The 14,015-nt window shown below is 49.2% G+C and overlaps 1 protein-coding gene across 1 annotated transcript; it reads right to left on the reverse strand.

Annotated features, from left to right (window-relative positions):
• Positions 1 to 56: 56 nt before the first annotated feature.
• LOC140428859 (ATPase MORC2B-like) lies at positions 57 to 9,110 on the reverse strand. Its single transcript, XM_072515513.1, has 3 exons — positions 9,008 to 9,110; positions 4,312 to 4,471; positions 57 to 172 (listed from the first exon to the last, which is right to left on the reverse strand). Exons 1-3 carry the CDS (start codon positions 9,107 to 9,109, stop codon positions 57 to 59), a joined length of 378 nt encoding a protein of 125 aa, XP_072371614.1. The 5' UTR covers position 9,110.
• Between the last annotated feature and the right edge of the window lie 4,905 nt (positions 9,111 to 14,015).

Consider the following 14,015-nt stretch of genomic DNA (forward strand, 5'->3'; position numbering starts at 1 on the left):
ACAACATTTCAACGATGACAAACGAGGTAAGTATTTATGGTTTTTCATTTTGTTACTTACATTCCACTTGCCATCATTCCTGTCAGTCGTATATCAGAAGGGTCTGTTTCAATATCCAGTTCAGGTACTCCATCATCATTTAACTTCAAGTTGTAGATAACTACCAAAGTACCTGTTAAGAAAATACATTAATGTAAAGAATCCATTTTGTTGTGAGCAAAAAGACGTAAAATGCAGAAGATGATACAGAAATGTTCGGGGTGTGGGGAGGTATGCAGCAAAAGCAATATAGGACAATATGAAGCCATACTCTTTGGGGAATGAAGAGCAAAATGGAATTGTATCGTGGACTGTAAAGTTCTCAATGAAATGAAAGAATAGAGGGTGCTATATGTCCAGATACACATGGAGCAGGATTCTCAAGTCCCTAGTATCGCGTGTTTCTCGGCTGCCTACCGTTTGCTGGCGGCAGGATTCTCTACTCCCGTGGCTTGTCAATGGGATTTCCCACTGAAGGCACCCCACACTGCCGGGAAACCCGCAGATGGGGGTGGGCTGCTGGTGAGGATAGAGAATCGCAACGGTCTGAAAATTCCGGCCATGACATTAAATTGGATTATGGGTCTGAACGTGTGCATGTGTGTGTGTAAAAGAGGCATTGAATAAAGATAAAGGGCAAGTGATATGTAAATTGTACAACAATTTACTACAGTTTTGGGGAACTGCTAACAGAAACAATGGATGTGATTCAGCGACCCTGTTACGCCCGGCACGAAACCAGGCGCAGCGAGTGAACCTCATGCAAGCCCAAATTGGGATCCGCGCCGGGCCAATCGCAAGTCACCCGACTCTCTCTGCCCGCCGTGATCTGGATCCCACCCGCCCTAAATACCCAAACGCCGGATTCACCCGGCAGCCACAAACGGCCGTGCCTGGGAGACCTCGCCAGGGCGTGTTTAGTCGTGGACCACACAAATGTGGACCAGTCATGATGGCACTGTGGCGTTCCTTGTGTTGCTAAATTCAGTATCGTTGGCGTTGTGTTCACAAAGACCACAAAATAGCTTGAACTTGAACAAAGCTATAAATTTATTAACACTACTAATTCGGATTCGACACCTACTCCTAAATAATAGTTGATTATTAACATATAAACTACTCTCATCTACAGCTAATCTCTGTACTATTATAAACTATGACCTGCTCTTACTCACACTATCTTTACTTCAGTCTGTCTCTAGCTAACTCCTTCACATCTCTCCCCCCACAAGGCTTCGTATCAATGTCTTATATACGTGAAACTCTAGCTCCCTCTACTGGCTGTTCTGAGACATTTCATTATCCCTTGCAGTTCTTACATTTATGATAATACCACAGGCACTTGTGGGGGTAGAGGGGGGGGTTCTTCCAGACCACTGTAGACCCCTGGGTGGTCGGGGACAGGGCTGGGTGGTAGCATGATACTCCTCTGGCACCTTGGCAGTGCCAAGGTGTCTGGACGCCAGGCTGCACTTCCAGGGGTCAGGCCCAGGGGCAGCCTTGCCAGATAGAGAAGGTTCGAAGGGGAGTTCCCGAGAGCCTCCCTAAAGTTGTGTGTGTGTGTGTGGGGGGGGCGGGGGGCGCAGGAGGTGAGGGTGGCGCGATCTGGGCAACCTTGAAGCTTGCCAGCAAGAAATCCCTCTAAATGCACCACAGACACCTGCATGGCAGGCCATAGGTGGGGGTCGCTCCCGTTAATTGCATGGAGATTGGGCTTAAGTGGTGATTATTGGTTACTCTCCATGCTGAGGCGAGATCTGGATTTCGCCAAGGGGAGGTCAGTTAGGTTGCAGATTGGCGCCTGGTGCGATTCGCAATTTTCCCTCTCCCGCTATTTAACAGCCCCGTCGCGCTCTCGCTTAAGTGCTACGTTGCCATTAAATCGCGCCCAATATTGCAGAACTGTTTGGAACTTGTGAATTTGTGGAATTCTCCCTCGGGCTCACTGGCAGATTCAATTTGACTGGATTCCATAAAATGGGTTTTACACTGGCGTGAATTTCCCATGGCTTGTTTTTAAAAAAATGCATTTTATTCCGTACATATTCAAAAATACAAAAACACATCAGTAAAATTATCGACTCCCCCACAGTTCAAAGTTTGTAGTTTCCCCCCCTTCCGCCCCTGTGACAAGCAATTCCTCAAACATAGTCATTAACAGTCCCCACCTTGTCTCAAAGCCCTCCACTGATCCCCTTAATTCAAACATGAAACCTGTGGTTCCTCAAACTTTCCATTCACTTAGGGCTCAACCTGCCCACCCTCTGACCCAGCACACAGTTGAAATCGCCCCCCATAATCAACTGATGCGTGTCTAGGTCCGGAATCATTCCCAGCACCACAAACCCCACATTCTCTCAATTCGGTGCATATATATTCACTAGCACCACCGGCGTCCCATTGAGCACCCCATTCACTATCACGTACTTCCCACCTGCACACGGCGGCTGGGGGGGGGGGGGGGGGGGGGGGGGGGGGGCAGTTGCCCCCCTACAAACCTGTAGCCCCTTAACCACACAGCCCAAGACAAAAAAACACCCTCCTGCCCCCCACAATACCCGCATCTCCCGTTCTCTGCTGTTCCAGCTTCTCTGCCTCCCATCAACATTCAGTTCTCCCCCAATTTATGATCTATTATGAAGTCATTGGCCTCTTCTGGCGCCTCAAAATAATACTCCCAAACATCGAAAGTCATCCATAGTTTTGTCAGGTACAGTACTCCAAATCGCATCCTCCTTCGGTACAACACCGCCTTGTCCTTATTAAATTCGGCACGCCGCTTTGCCAGCTCTGCGCCGATATCTTGATAAATGACATGATTCCCCTTCCATTCACAGTTCCACTTCTCCCTGGTCCACCACAGGATCTTCTCCTTCTCCAAAAACCTGTGGAGCCTCACAAGCACAACCCGCGTCGGCTCCCCCACTCTCGGCTTTTGCCTTCGGGACCTGTGCACCCTGTCCACCTCTGGGGCCTTGTCCAGCACCTCCGCCTCCACCAGCCCCGCCAGAATCCTTGAGACATATCTTGTGACACTTGCACCTTCCACACCCTCCGGTAGGCCAACAATATGCAAATTCTGCCTTCTGAATCTGTTCTCCTGCTCCTCTACCTTTTTCCTAAGTGACTTGCAAAGGTCCCCCAGGAGCCTCACCTCCGCCTCTACCCGATCACAGCAGTCAGGCAGCACCTTCTCCATCTCCCGTATCCGCGACCGCTGTGCCTGGAGACATTTCTTCACTCGCTGCATCGGTCCTTTCTGCATTGTCGCTGCTCTCCCAATGGGGCTCCATCGATCCTTTCAGCATTGCCACTGCTCTCTCAATGGGGACTTTCCCCTTGTCCCGCCATCGCCGATGGGAATACTGCTGGAGGCCGGCATGAAATGGATTTGCTTCCCAATAATGAGATGCAGATGAAGGCTCGACCATCCACGCCCGATTTCCCGTGAAAACACTGGTGGATAACACATCTGGAACAGCATGGCATGCAGATGTCTGGACTCACCTGAGCAATGTCAAGGGCTGCCTCCGGAGTTCACAATGGAGGCCACCAGCAACTTTGGACCTCAGAACACCACAACAGTGGGTGGGGGAAGAACACACTGGTCGATCTTCCAGATTCTTTGTCTTGCAGGAGGTCTATCTTTAAGCCTCAGAATATTCCCGGAGATCCATCGTCATTTTCTGGAGGTCCATCTTCTTTCTTCAATAGTGGGTCAGTGCTGTTGTGCACCTTTGCAATATGATGCCAGCTATGAAAGTGGACTTCACACCAGCGGGCCTGTCCCGCCACGGAATACATGGCAAAATACCTGGTTACGTAATCAATGAGGTCGGGCCAGAAGATATGCCGTGTTTTCCCAACGACCTCGGCATCTGGAACCGCTCCATGTTCCTGCCCCACCATTGGACTTAGTCCCCAGATAGAGGAATTCTACCCTTCTTTTCTTGGGTCTTTGAGAATGGAGGGAGTGGATTATGGAGCAATGGGATCGTTTTGTTGGGTTCATATCGGATTATAAACCATAAACTTCAATATGTAACTACTGCTAATCATTCAAAATCGATAAGAAATCATTTTTTGAAGAAAGCATTTATTTTCTGTGAAACCTCAAATAGGTTGATCCTGTCAAATAACAAGATCCCAACATTTGGTTTCAGCCAGCGAACTTCAAAGTTTTGCACAAACAACATATAAAAGGTCACTATTGAAAAGTTTTGATAACTTGCATGACGGAATAATTTATTCTGTTGTATATGATGTTCTTACCACTTGCTCCTGTAATTTTATTAAATTGTTGCATCACATCAAACTCCTTTTTAAAAGGCGAATATTTATGAATTAGTGCAATTTCAAGGGCGAATTTCTTTTCATCGGTGATTATGGGTTCCCTCGTTGCAGCAGACCAGGATGGCACCGGCACAATCACCTGGAAAACCAAAAGCAAAACTCAGCCATTAAGGGTATTTTAAATTTATACGGTATCTTTCTATTCTTATACATAATATTAATGCTAATAATTCCAATTGATAATTTCCCCAATATCTAATCAGCATAAAATAGTCACCAAAAGAACTGAATATATCATGGGCGGGATTCTCCGTTGGCTAACTCAGAAATCGTGAAACGCAATTGGGCGGAGAATAGGTTCCGACACCAAAATTACGGCGGGCACCGATTTGACGCCAAATCACAAATTTCCAGGGGGGGGGGGGGGGGGGGGGAGAACGGGCCATGTAGCCGGGCTGACCCCCCCCCCCCAACGGGACTGGGAAGTGTCCAGGCATGGATGGTCATTACCACGGCTTCCAAGGCAGCTATCTTGTTGCGCGCACCACTGACCACCCACCTTGGCCCCTGGTTCTGCAGTGACACCGGCCGTATGGGTACCCCCACACCCCACCCTTCACCATACCCCTCACCACCCAACTGGCAGCCACCTGCCAGCGGGGCATCAGGCAGCCCACCCAAGGGCAACGCCCTCCATAGGCATCAAGGGGGCGCCGCTGCGCAGCATACCACTGGCAAGGGCAGTGCCAGCCGACGGCACCCCTGGCCTCAGGAAGAGGTGAGAGGGCCAGAGCCCCCACGGTGCCGGCCACCGACAGGGTTAGGGTGCTGGATGGAGGGCGGGACACGGGGGTGGAGCCCGCAGTGCCAACCAGGGCCACCATGTAGCCCGGTGGACCTGGTTGGACACGGGGGTATGCACCATGCTATTATGTCAGCCTTTCAGCTCCTGCAGACAATGGATATTGGAATTCAACCAGCAATGGTGGCCTTCCTGCTGTCCGCTGCAGTCTTGGGGGATGCTTTGCGACTGTACGAGCTGGTGCTGCTCGAGGAAAAGGAAGCTGCAACAGCGCAGCGTGCACCAGCGGAACATGCCGCAGAGGAACAGGAGACAGCCGCCCAGGACGGAGAGCCGGCTGCCAAACAGGCTGAGGAGGAGGAGGAGGTGGCAAGGAGGCACCGCATCAGGCCTTGTGTGTACCGGCAATGCATGTCATGCGAGAACCTGCTGGACCGTGTGATCGAGCAGTGTGATCAGGAGTGCTTCGGCCTCCTGAAGATGCGGATCAGGTGCTTAAACCGCTCTGGAGGGGCCCTCCAGTATGGCGCTGGGAAGGTCGCCAGCATCGTGGCGGCCTGCTACGTGCTCCAAAACATCACGCAGGAGAGGGACGACGTGCTGAAGGAGGAGGAGGAGGAACGCCAGTCCTCACTGCCTGAGGCCCGCCCCGCGATACTCCGTCCCCGACTGATCGAGTGCTCTATGGCGTGGGACACGTGTGGTATCACCCATCGGGAACTCAGCGTGGCGGCTGCGGACTCAGTCCAGCGCGTCACAGTTGGGGGAGGGCCGATCCGCGAGCAGGAGGGGCTTGGCGAACTGTGGATGGGGGGGGCAGTCCAATGCCCGTGAGCCGGCCGAAGGGGGGACTATTTTTCAGTCCGGGTCCACGGGCTGCGTCCACCATGAAGCACGGTGCAGCTGCTGCAGGCCGCCGCGTAAAACACCAGTGTTTTCACGCCGACTTGGGGACTTAGTCTCCCAGAGAATCCAGCCCATGATCTCTCCCTTCTTTATGCTCCCCTATTGAGGCCTGGTGCCGCAGATGCATGCGATCGACAGCTAGTCAAAAAATGCAGATTGCAGCCCAGAAATGAAGACCAAAAATGATTGCTATATCCCACCGTTAAATTTGGCAAGTCATTTCAGTTTTGACTGTGTGTGGGGATCCATTTAAAAAGATAGCACCAGGATAATATCGCTATGCTTAAATCTTTAAACTATTCAGTTTGCACCTACTGAGCCAAAGGTTGTTCAGGCTTGGACCACAACCATTGCCTGTGTTTTGATACTATGAATGGAGGTCAATTTCTGAAGTCCCTTTGCATCAATGTAATGAGACCATTCAAATGGACTTCTCTAATACTGTACATTTTCATATCGTGTTCCCACTTTACAAAGATTTGAATGAGATCGCCTTAGTTCACTGTACATAGAGTCCACAGTCAGCAGAAAAATAAAGTTCCATGGTATTGGTATTGGTTCACCAAGTAAAAAGTGAGTGAATGTGTTTCAAAGATCAATTAAATGTTTGAAAAGGTAGCTAGCACAAGAGTATCTTTGATGTCTTGGCATTAAGAAGATTGGTAAATATCGTAACTATTGTAAGCATACTGTTTGTTCTGAAGGTTCATTAACCACTTAGTAGCGCGATTTAATGGAAAGGTTTCATTTGTGGCGGGTTTTGCTGGGGTTTCCCATCAGCTCTGCTGGCGAGTTCCCTACCGCTATCCAACGACACTTGGGGCGCGATCCAGTGGCCACGCTGCACCCAAAAAGCAGCTTGGCACAGCGTGGCCGATAAAAACTGGATAGTTCCGTTCCTGGGATCTACCCAGCTCGCAACACCGCGCAGAAACCAACGCAATCTCGCAAGACGTTGCGATGTAACTCCCGCCCATTGTAAGTGGGATCACTTTATGGCAAACCTGGATATCAGAGCAAGACAGTTAGTCACACTCTAAAGTGCAGATCCCCGAGGTACCTGAGGCTTTGGGATTCACCACTTCGCCTCGAAGACCTCGGGCAAGGCCATTCACCACTGGTCCCCACAAACAGGGACCTGGCAGAATGGCACACAAGATGGTCTCCCAGGGGATCGGAGGACCCCAGCTGGGTGCCTTTGGGCAGGGTGGTATCCTGGCACTGCAGGTGCCACCCAGGCACCCTGGCAGTGCCAGCCTGTGGGGGAGGGGCCGGGGACCCTCCCATAGTGCATTTGGGATGGGGCGGGGGAGTCGCTTCAGGGGCCTTGGAGATCAGGACGCCATTTTTAAATGGCACCCCGATCTCTCGCTACACTGGGGGAGTTCCGGCGAGTGGAACTCCTCAGTGTACAAACATGGGCATTCCCTTTGAGGCCCATTATACAACTGTGAGCACCAGGAAACATGCTCGCAATTAGACTTTGTTCCCAATTAGTTGAATCGAGCCCTTAGCCACTTTGTTGGATCCTGGGGCGTTTCTTACCGGTTTAGTCCACACTTAGAATTTTTGTCATCACTGGGGAGCTGAACTCCGAGATCGGGTCGACATTTTGAAAGGGTGCCTCAATCTCTAAGTGAGCTGGTGTGTCCTCCGTCCCTCCCAACCATGGGCAATGTAACCCCTCACACACATTGGCATTACCCCCCCCCTCCCCTTTTAAATGAGGACACCCCGCTATGGGGTCTCTGGGGGCTCTCCACACCCCCTTACAGGCCTCCTACTTCCAGGATTCTGACCCGTCACCCCCCGCCCCCCCTCCCAAACCTCTCAAAGGGGCAGCACTGTGACACAGCGGTTAGCACTGCTGCCTCAGGGCGCAGAGGGCCCTGGTTCGATCCCAGCCCAGGGTCACTGTCCACATGGAGTTTACACATTCTCCCCGCGTCTGCGTGGGTTCACCCCTACAACCCAAAAAGATGTGCAGGGTAGGTGAATTGGCCAGGCTAAATTTTCCAATAAGTGGAAAAAAAAGAATTGATTACTCTAAATTTAAAAAAAAAGACACTGGACTTTTAACAGTACTGAGCTAATAGTTATCCGTTGTACAGTTCCAGTGGCCCTAGAAAAAATGATTTAATATCTATATAATGTAAAATATCTCCGTTCTGATTTATAAAAGTCCTCATTTTTAAACAAAATAATTGCTGAAAAAAAAAACCTCTCAGAGGCCCCTTCGTACCTGCCCCCCCCCCCCTTCATACATCCCCTCCACCTTCCTTTCATGGGCATGGCCCCCTCGGGCCTGGACTCTTGGCAGTACCACCCTGGCACGGGGCACCCTTGCATTGCCTCCCTGGCAGTGCTCTTGCCGGCTTGGAAGTGCCACCCGGGCATCTTGGAAGTGCCAGGGTGGCAGTGTCAATGTGCCCACATTCCAGGGAGAGGGGCAGGGGGCCACCCTGCACTATTCCTGGCCACCCAAGGGCCCCCAATGGCTTGGGAGACCCCCCCCCCCCCCCGAGGTGCTGTTCCGGCCGGTTCAGTGTGGACCGGTACTGAACGCCACCTGGCGAAGGCCGGTAGATGCTGGAAAAGTAGGCCTCAAGTAGGTTTATGGCCTACGTACGGGAGTGTGGCTTGGTCCCGCACTTCTGGGTGGATTCATGATCCTGACACCTCGTGAGGCGTCGTGGCTGTTGGGAAACCCGCGGAGGCTTCAAAAGGCATCTACCGGCCAAGTCACACTCCCATTGGGGGACAACGTGGCCAATAGATCGTGCCCAATATGTCAAAAGCACGTATGTTTTGATTGGCCCAGTTATATGAAGGACTATTAGTTTACGATAGATATTTTACTTGTACTCTTGTGCTCTTCCAAATCCAGGATGACTTATGGAACTGATAATGCAATTATGGGGTCAGATTGAGAGAAAAAAAGTGAAAATAAAATTGTTCCTCCTTTACCTCGTCAATACCTTCTTTCTCATAAAATGTTCGAGACATGAGGATGCAGGTCATGGTATTGTCTTTTTTGGTAAACAGTATGAAATCCACACCTATTCTCATGGATCCACTGCAAGAAAGAAACAATTATTTCAAACAGTATTGAGTAACACAAGTTAATAGACTAGCCTTGACTTGTTTGTGTAGTGTATTATTTGGTTGTCAGGCTACAGAATTAGAAAAATCTGCAGAAATTGAACTGACCCTCATTATGTTTGTCACTGCTGAGTAGATATGTCTGATGGGAAAAGTAGCAGTAAACAGTTCAATACAGAAAATTAGTCAAGTAGTAAATTTTGGGAACACAAACAAAAAACAATGTACTTCAGATGATGAATTTCTCAATGTATCAAGAGAGCACAGTGACCCAAATCTGTAGATAAATTCTTAAAAATATTAGACCAGGGAGGTTCAACCGAAATGGTAAGAGGAACAATTTCTTAAAATGTGGCCAATGGACAGAATCTTGTAGAGGTTTTTTGGGGTCTTGGCATCTGAAAAGCTAGCGAGAGCCCCATGTTACCTGTCAATCAGGGAGTTGAAAGGACCATGGCACGCCTTCCCCAGGTTCAAAGATTCCCACCTGCTGAGAGCTGCCTGCCAGTCAGAGGCAGGCAGCTCCAGAGAAATGCCTCACCACTGGAGAGGCTATAGCAGCTACTCATATAACACTCACCAAATCCCTCAGATCATCACTGAATTCCAGGCCAAAAGTGAGTGGTAGGGTTTGCAGGGGAGGGAGTTGAGCAACAAGGGAGCAAGGGTGGGGTTTCACAGCAACCCACCCCCCCACACCAAGTCCATGTAAACCAACAGGGGGCCTGTAATCAGATACCCCAACACTCTGAAAACAAGTGACAGATGTCAACCAAAACTACTTCTACAGATTTCACATCTCTCCCATGTGGCACTGAGCCAATTGGTGACGGAAGCTCTGCCTTTTAACTCGGGTTTCCAAACTCTACCCTCAAAGAACTCCCTTTGGAATCTTCTCCTAAATGACACTCTCTCAGACGTCTTCACCAAGGATCCACCTCCAGGGTTTAGATCTCTCATTGCAATGTTCCTATCCCTGGATTGTCACGTGCATTCAAGCTTCACCTACCACACAATTTCAGACTCAGTTGTACCAATAGAACATCACTAACTCACAGGCACACAGAAGAGGAGTCACCAACCTTTGGCTGTCCCCTCTGATCTTCTGGCTTCTTGCAAGCCTATTTTGTTTTAAGTCTGCTTCCTGCAACTTTCTCTCCTTTAAACAGAGGGTCTTCCTCTGCTCCTCACTTCTCTAAATAGGACCTTTTCCAGATTCCTGTTCTTTAACTTTATCCAGAAATTCTTCTTGGGGCCTTTCCCCGTTCCACCTCCTGGTTTTGACATCTTCAGTTTGAGAACATAGAACATAGAAAATACAGCACAGAACAGGCCCTTCGGCCCACGATGTTGTGCCGAACCTTTGTCCTAGATTAATCATTGATTATCATTGAATTTACAGTGCAGAAGGAGGCCATTCGGCCCTTTGAGTCTGCACCGGCTCTTGGAAAGAGCACCCTACCCAAACTCAACACCTCCACCCAACACCAAGGGCAATTTTGGACATTAAGGGCAATTTATCATTGGCCAATACACTTAACCTGCACATCTTTGGACTGTGGGAGGAAACCGGAGCACCCGGAGGAAACCCACGCAGACACGGGGAGGACGTGTAGACTCCGCACAGACAGTGACCCTAGCCGGAATCGAAGCTGGGACCCAAGAGCTGTGAAGCAATTGTGCTATCCACAATGCTACCGTGCTGCCCTTAAGAACAACTAAATCTACACTATATCATTTTACCGTAATCCATGTACCTATCCAATAGCTGCTTGAAGGTCCCTAATGTTTCGACTCAACTACTTCCACAGGCAGTGCATTCCATGCCCCCACTACTCTCTGGGTAAAGAACCTACCTCTGATATCCCTTCTATATCTTCCACCTTTCACCTTAAATTTATGTCCCCTTGTAATGGTTTGTTCCACCCGGGGAAAAAGTCTCTGACTGTCTACTCTATCTATTCCCCTGATCATCTTATAAACCTCTATCAAGTCACCCCTCATCCTTCTCCGTTCTAATGAGAAAAGGCCTAGCACCCTCAACCTTTCCTCGTAAGACCTATCTCCATTCCAGGCAACATCCTGGTAAATCTTCTTTGCACCTTTTCCAAAGCTTCCACATCCTTCCTAAAATGAGGCGACCAGAATTGTACACAGTACTCCAAATGTGGCCTTACCAAAGTTTTGTACAGCTGCATCATCACCTCACGGCTCTTAAATTCAATCCCTCTGTTAATGAACGCGAGCACACCATAGGCCTTCTTCACAGCTCTATCCACTTGAGTGGCAACTTTCAAAGATGTATGAACATAGACCCCAAGATCTCTCTGCTCCTCCACATTGCCAAGAACCCTACCGTTAACCCTGTATTCCGCATTCATATTTGTCCTTCCAAAATGGACAACCTCAAACTTTTCAGGGTTAAACTCCATCTGCCACTTCTCAGCCCAGCTCTGCATCCTATCTATGTCTCTTTGCAGCTGACAACAGCCCTCCTTACTATCCACAACTCCACCAATCTTCGTATCGTCTGCAAATTTACTGACCCACCCTTCAACTGCCTCATCCAAGTCATTAATGAAAATCACAAACAGCAGAGGACCCAGAACTGATCCCTTGTCTATCCTCAAGTTTTTCAAAATGCCCAACACATCTTCCTTCCTGACAAGTATTTCCTCGAGCTTACCAATCTGTTTCACACTGTCCTCTCCAACAATATCGCCCCTCTCATTTGTAAATACAGAAGAAAAATACTCATTCAAGACCTCTCCTATCTCTTCAGACTCAATACACAATCTCCCGCTACTGTCCTTGATCGGACCTACCCTCGCTCTAGTCATTCTCATATTTCTCACATATGTGTAAAAGGCCTTGGGGTTTTCCTTGATCCTACCCGCCAAAGATTGTTCATGCCCTCTCTTAGCTCTCCTAATCCCTTTCTTCAGTTCCCTCCTGGCTATCTTGTATCCCTCCAATGCCCTGTCTGAACCTTGTTTCCTCAGCCTTACATAAGTCACCTTTTTCCTCTTAACAAGACATTCGACCTCTCTTGTCAACCATGGTTCCCTCACTCGACCATCTCTTCCCTGCCTGACAGGGACATACATATCAAGGACACGTAGTACCTGTTCCTTGAACAAGTTCCACATTTCACTTGTGTCCTTCCCTGCCAGCCTATGTTCCCAACTTATGCACTTCAATTCTTGTCTGACAACATCGTATTTACCCTTCCCCCAATTGTAAACCTTGCCCTGTTGCACGTACCTATCCCTCTCCATTACTAAAGTGAAAGTCACAGAATTGTGGTCACTATCTCCAAAATGCTCCCCCACTAACAAATCTATCACTTGCCCTGGTTCATTACCAAGTACTAAATCCAATATTGCCCCTCCTCTGGTCGGACAATCTACATACTGAGACTTGCAACCTGTCCCTCTCCTGTGCTGCTTCTCCTGGTGACTGTGTTCAAGTGAACTGAAACTACTTTTCTGTTTTTTCTGTCACTATTGGTTCCTCTCTCTGAGCCCCTGCTACTAGGCAACGGCAGTGTTAACGTTGATTGTTTTAACTTCCCTTTAAGAGTCATAAAACCTCATTAGAATGCAGGTGAGTTTTAGTTTCACTTTAAAAGGAAAGTTCCACTTCTGAATATAAATTAAATTTAAAAGCTACCAGGGCGCAAATTAACAGAGAAATTTGTGACATTTTGGGTGCGATTGGCAGGGTGTTTCCCGACGGCTGTGCCAGCAAGATCGCCGTCCGTATCTAATGGCACGTGGTGGCAGAAATGAGCCCCCACAAGTTTCTCGCCATTACAGACTGTCTCGCCGTCTGATTCGCTGGACTCACGCCTCTGCTAACAAGAGGGAGCTGCTTTTAAACACTCCCTCACTCTTCACTCCCAGTCAACACACAAGCATGGCAGCGTGCAGACCTGCTCCTCTCTTTGGGGATGCCGTCCGAGCCAGACTTCTGGGCGCAGTCGATGCCAAACGAGTCATCCAATTCCCCAGAGGTGGTTGGAGGGTCAGCAGCAGGGCCACCAATGCCGCCTAGGAGGCAGTGGCAGCAGCTGTCAGTTCAGGCAGCATGACAAGGAGGACTGCCTTACAATGCAGGAAGACGACCAACGTCCGCCAACAAGCTGAAAGGGTAAGCTACCGCATCTCTCCTGGCATCGGTTGCCTGCCACCCCTCAAATTCCCAACCGCCGATTGCGCCCGAATGTCACTTAGAAATGTATCTATTAAATCACGCTCCTAGTCTCTCCCACTTCTGGAAACATCTTCCCAGCATTCACCCTGCCAAGTCTCCTCAGGATCTTGAATGTTTCAATAAGATCACCTCATTCTAAACTCTACTGGGTAGCCCGAACCTGTTCAACTTTTTTCATAAATGGCCTCGAATTAACCAGTGGCAGGACATGCGGGAGAGTGAAGGGCACATGCCCAACGCAGGGTAAAAAGATTTGAACATCTTCCGGTGATGGAGATGAAGCTCCCTGGTTTCATTCATACAAAACCAGGAGCTCCAAGGACCTACTTCAACTCTGCAGATGCTGATAATGACACAGGAGATGTAGCTTAATCATATTACGAGGTTGGATTTGCACCCTTCACTGTAGAAAAGGTGGGGTCATGAGCCCTTGCCTCCCAGAATGTGGGAGAGACATGCCTGAATCAGTGTGGCCCAAGTATCTCTTCCATCCTGATTGAGGCTTTACCGGATCTCTGGAGTTCCTGACAAGACTAGGTCACCTTGCTCCACAAAGTCATCCTCCTCCTAGATAATGTGCCATTCATCTCCTTTCCTTAACTTGTGCCCAGACCTCACTGGAGAGGCATATTGAAGAGTGCAGCAGATCACTCCATCC

The sequence above is a fragment of the Scyliorhinus torazame genome, chromosome 8 (genome assembly GCF_047496885.1).
Source record: "Scyliorhinus torazame isolate Kashiwa2021f chromosome 8, sScyTor2.1, whole genome shotgun sequence".
NCBI lineage: Eukaryota > Metazoa > Chordata > Chondrichthyes > Carcharhiniformes > Scyliorhinidae > Scyliorhinus > Scyliorhinus torazame.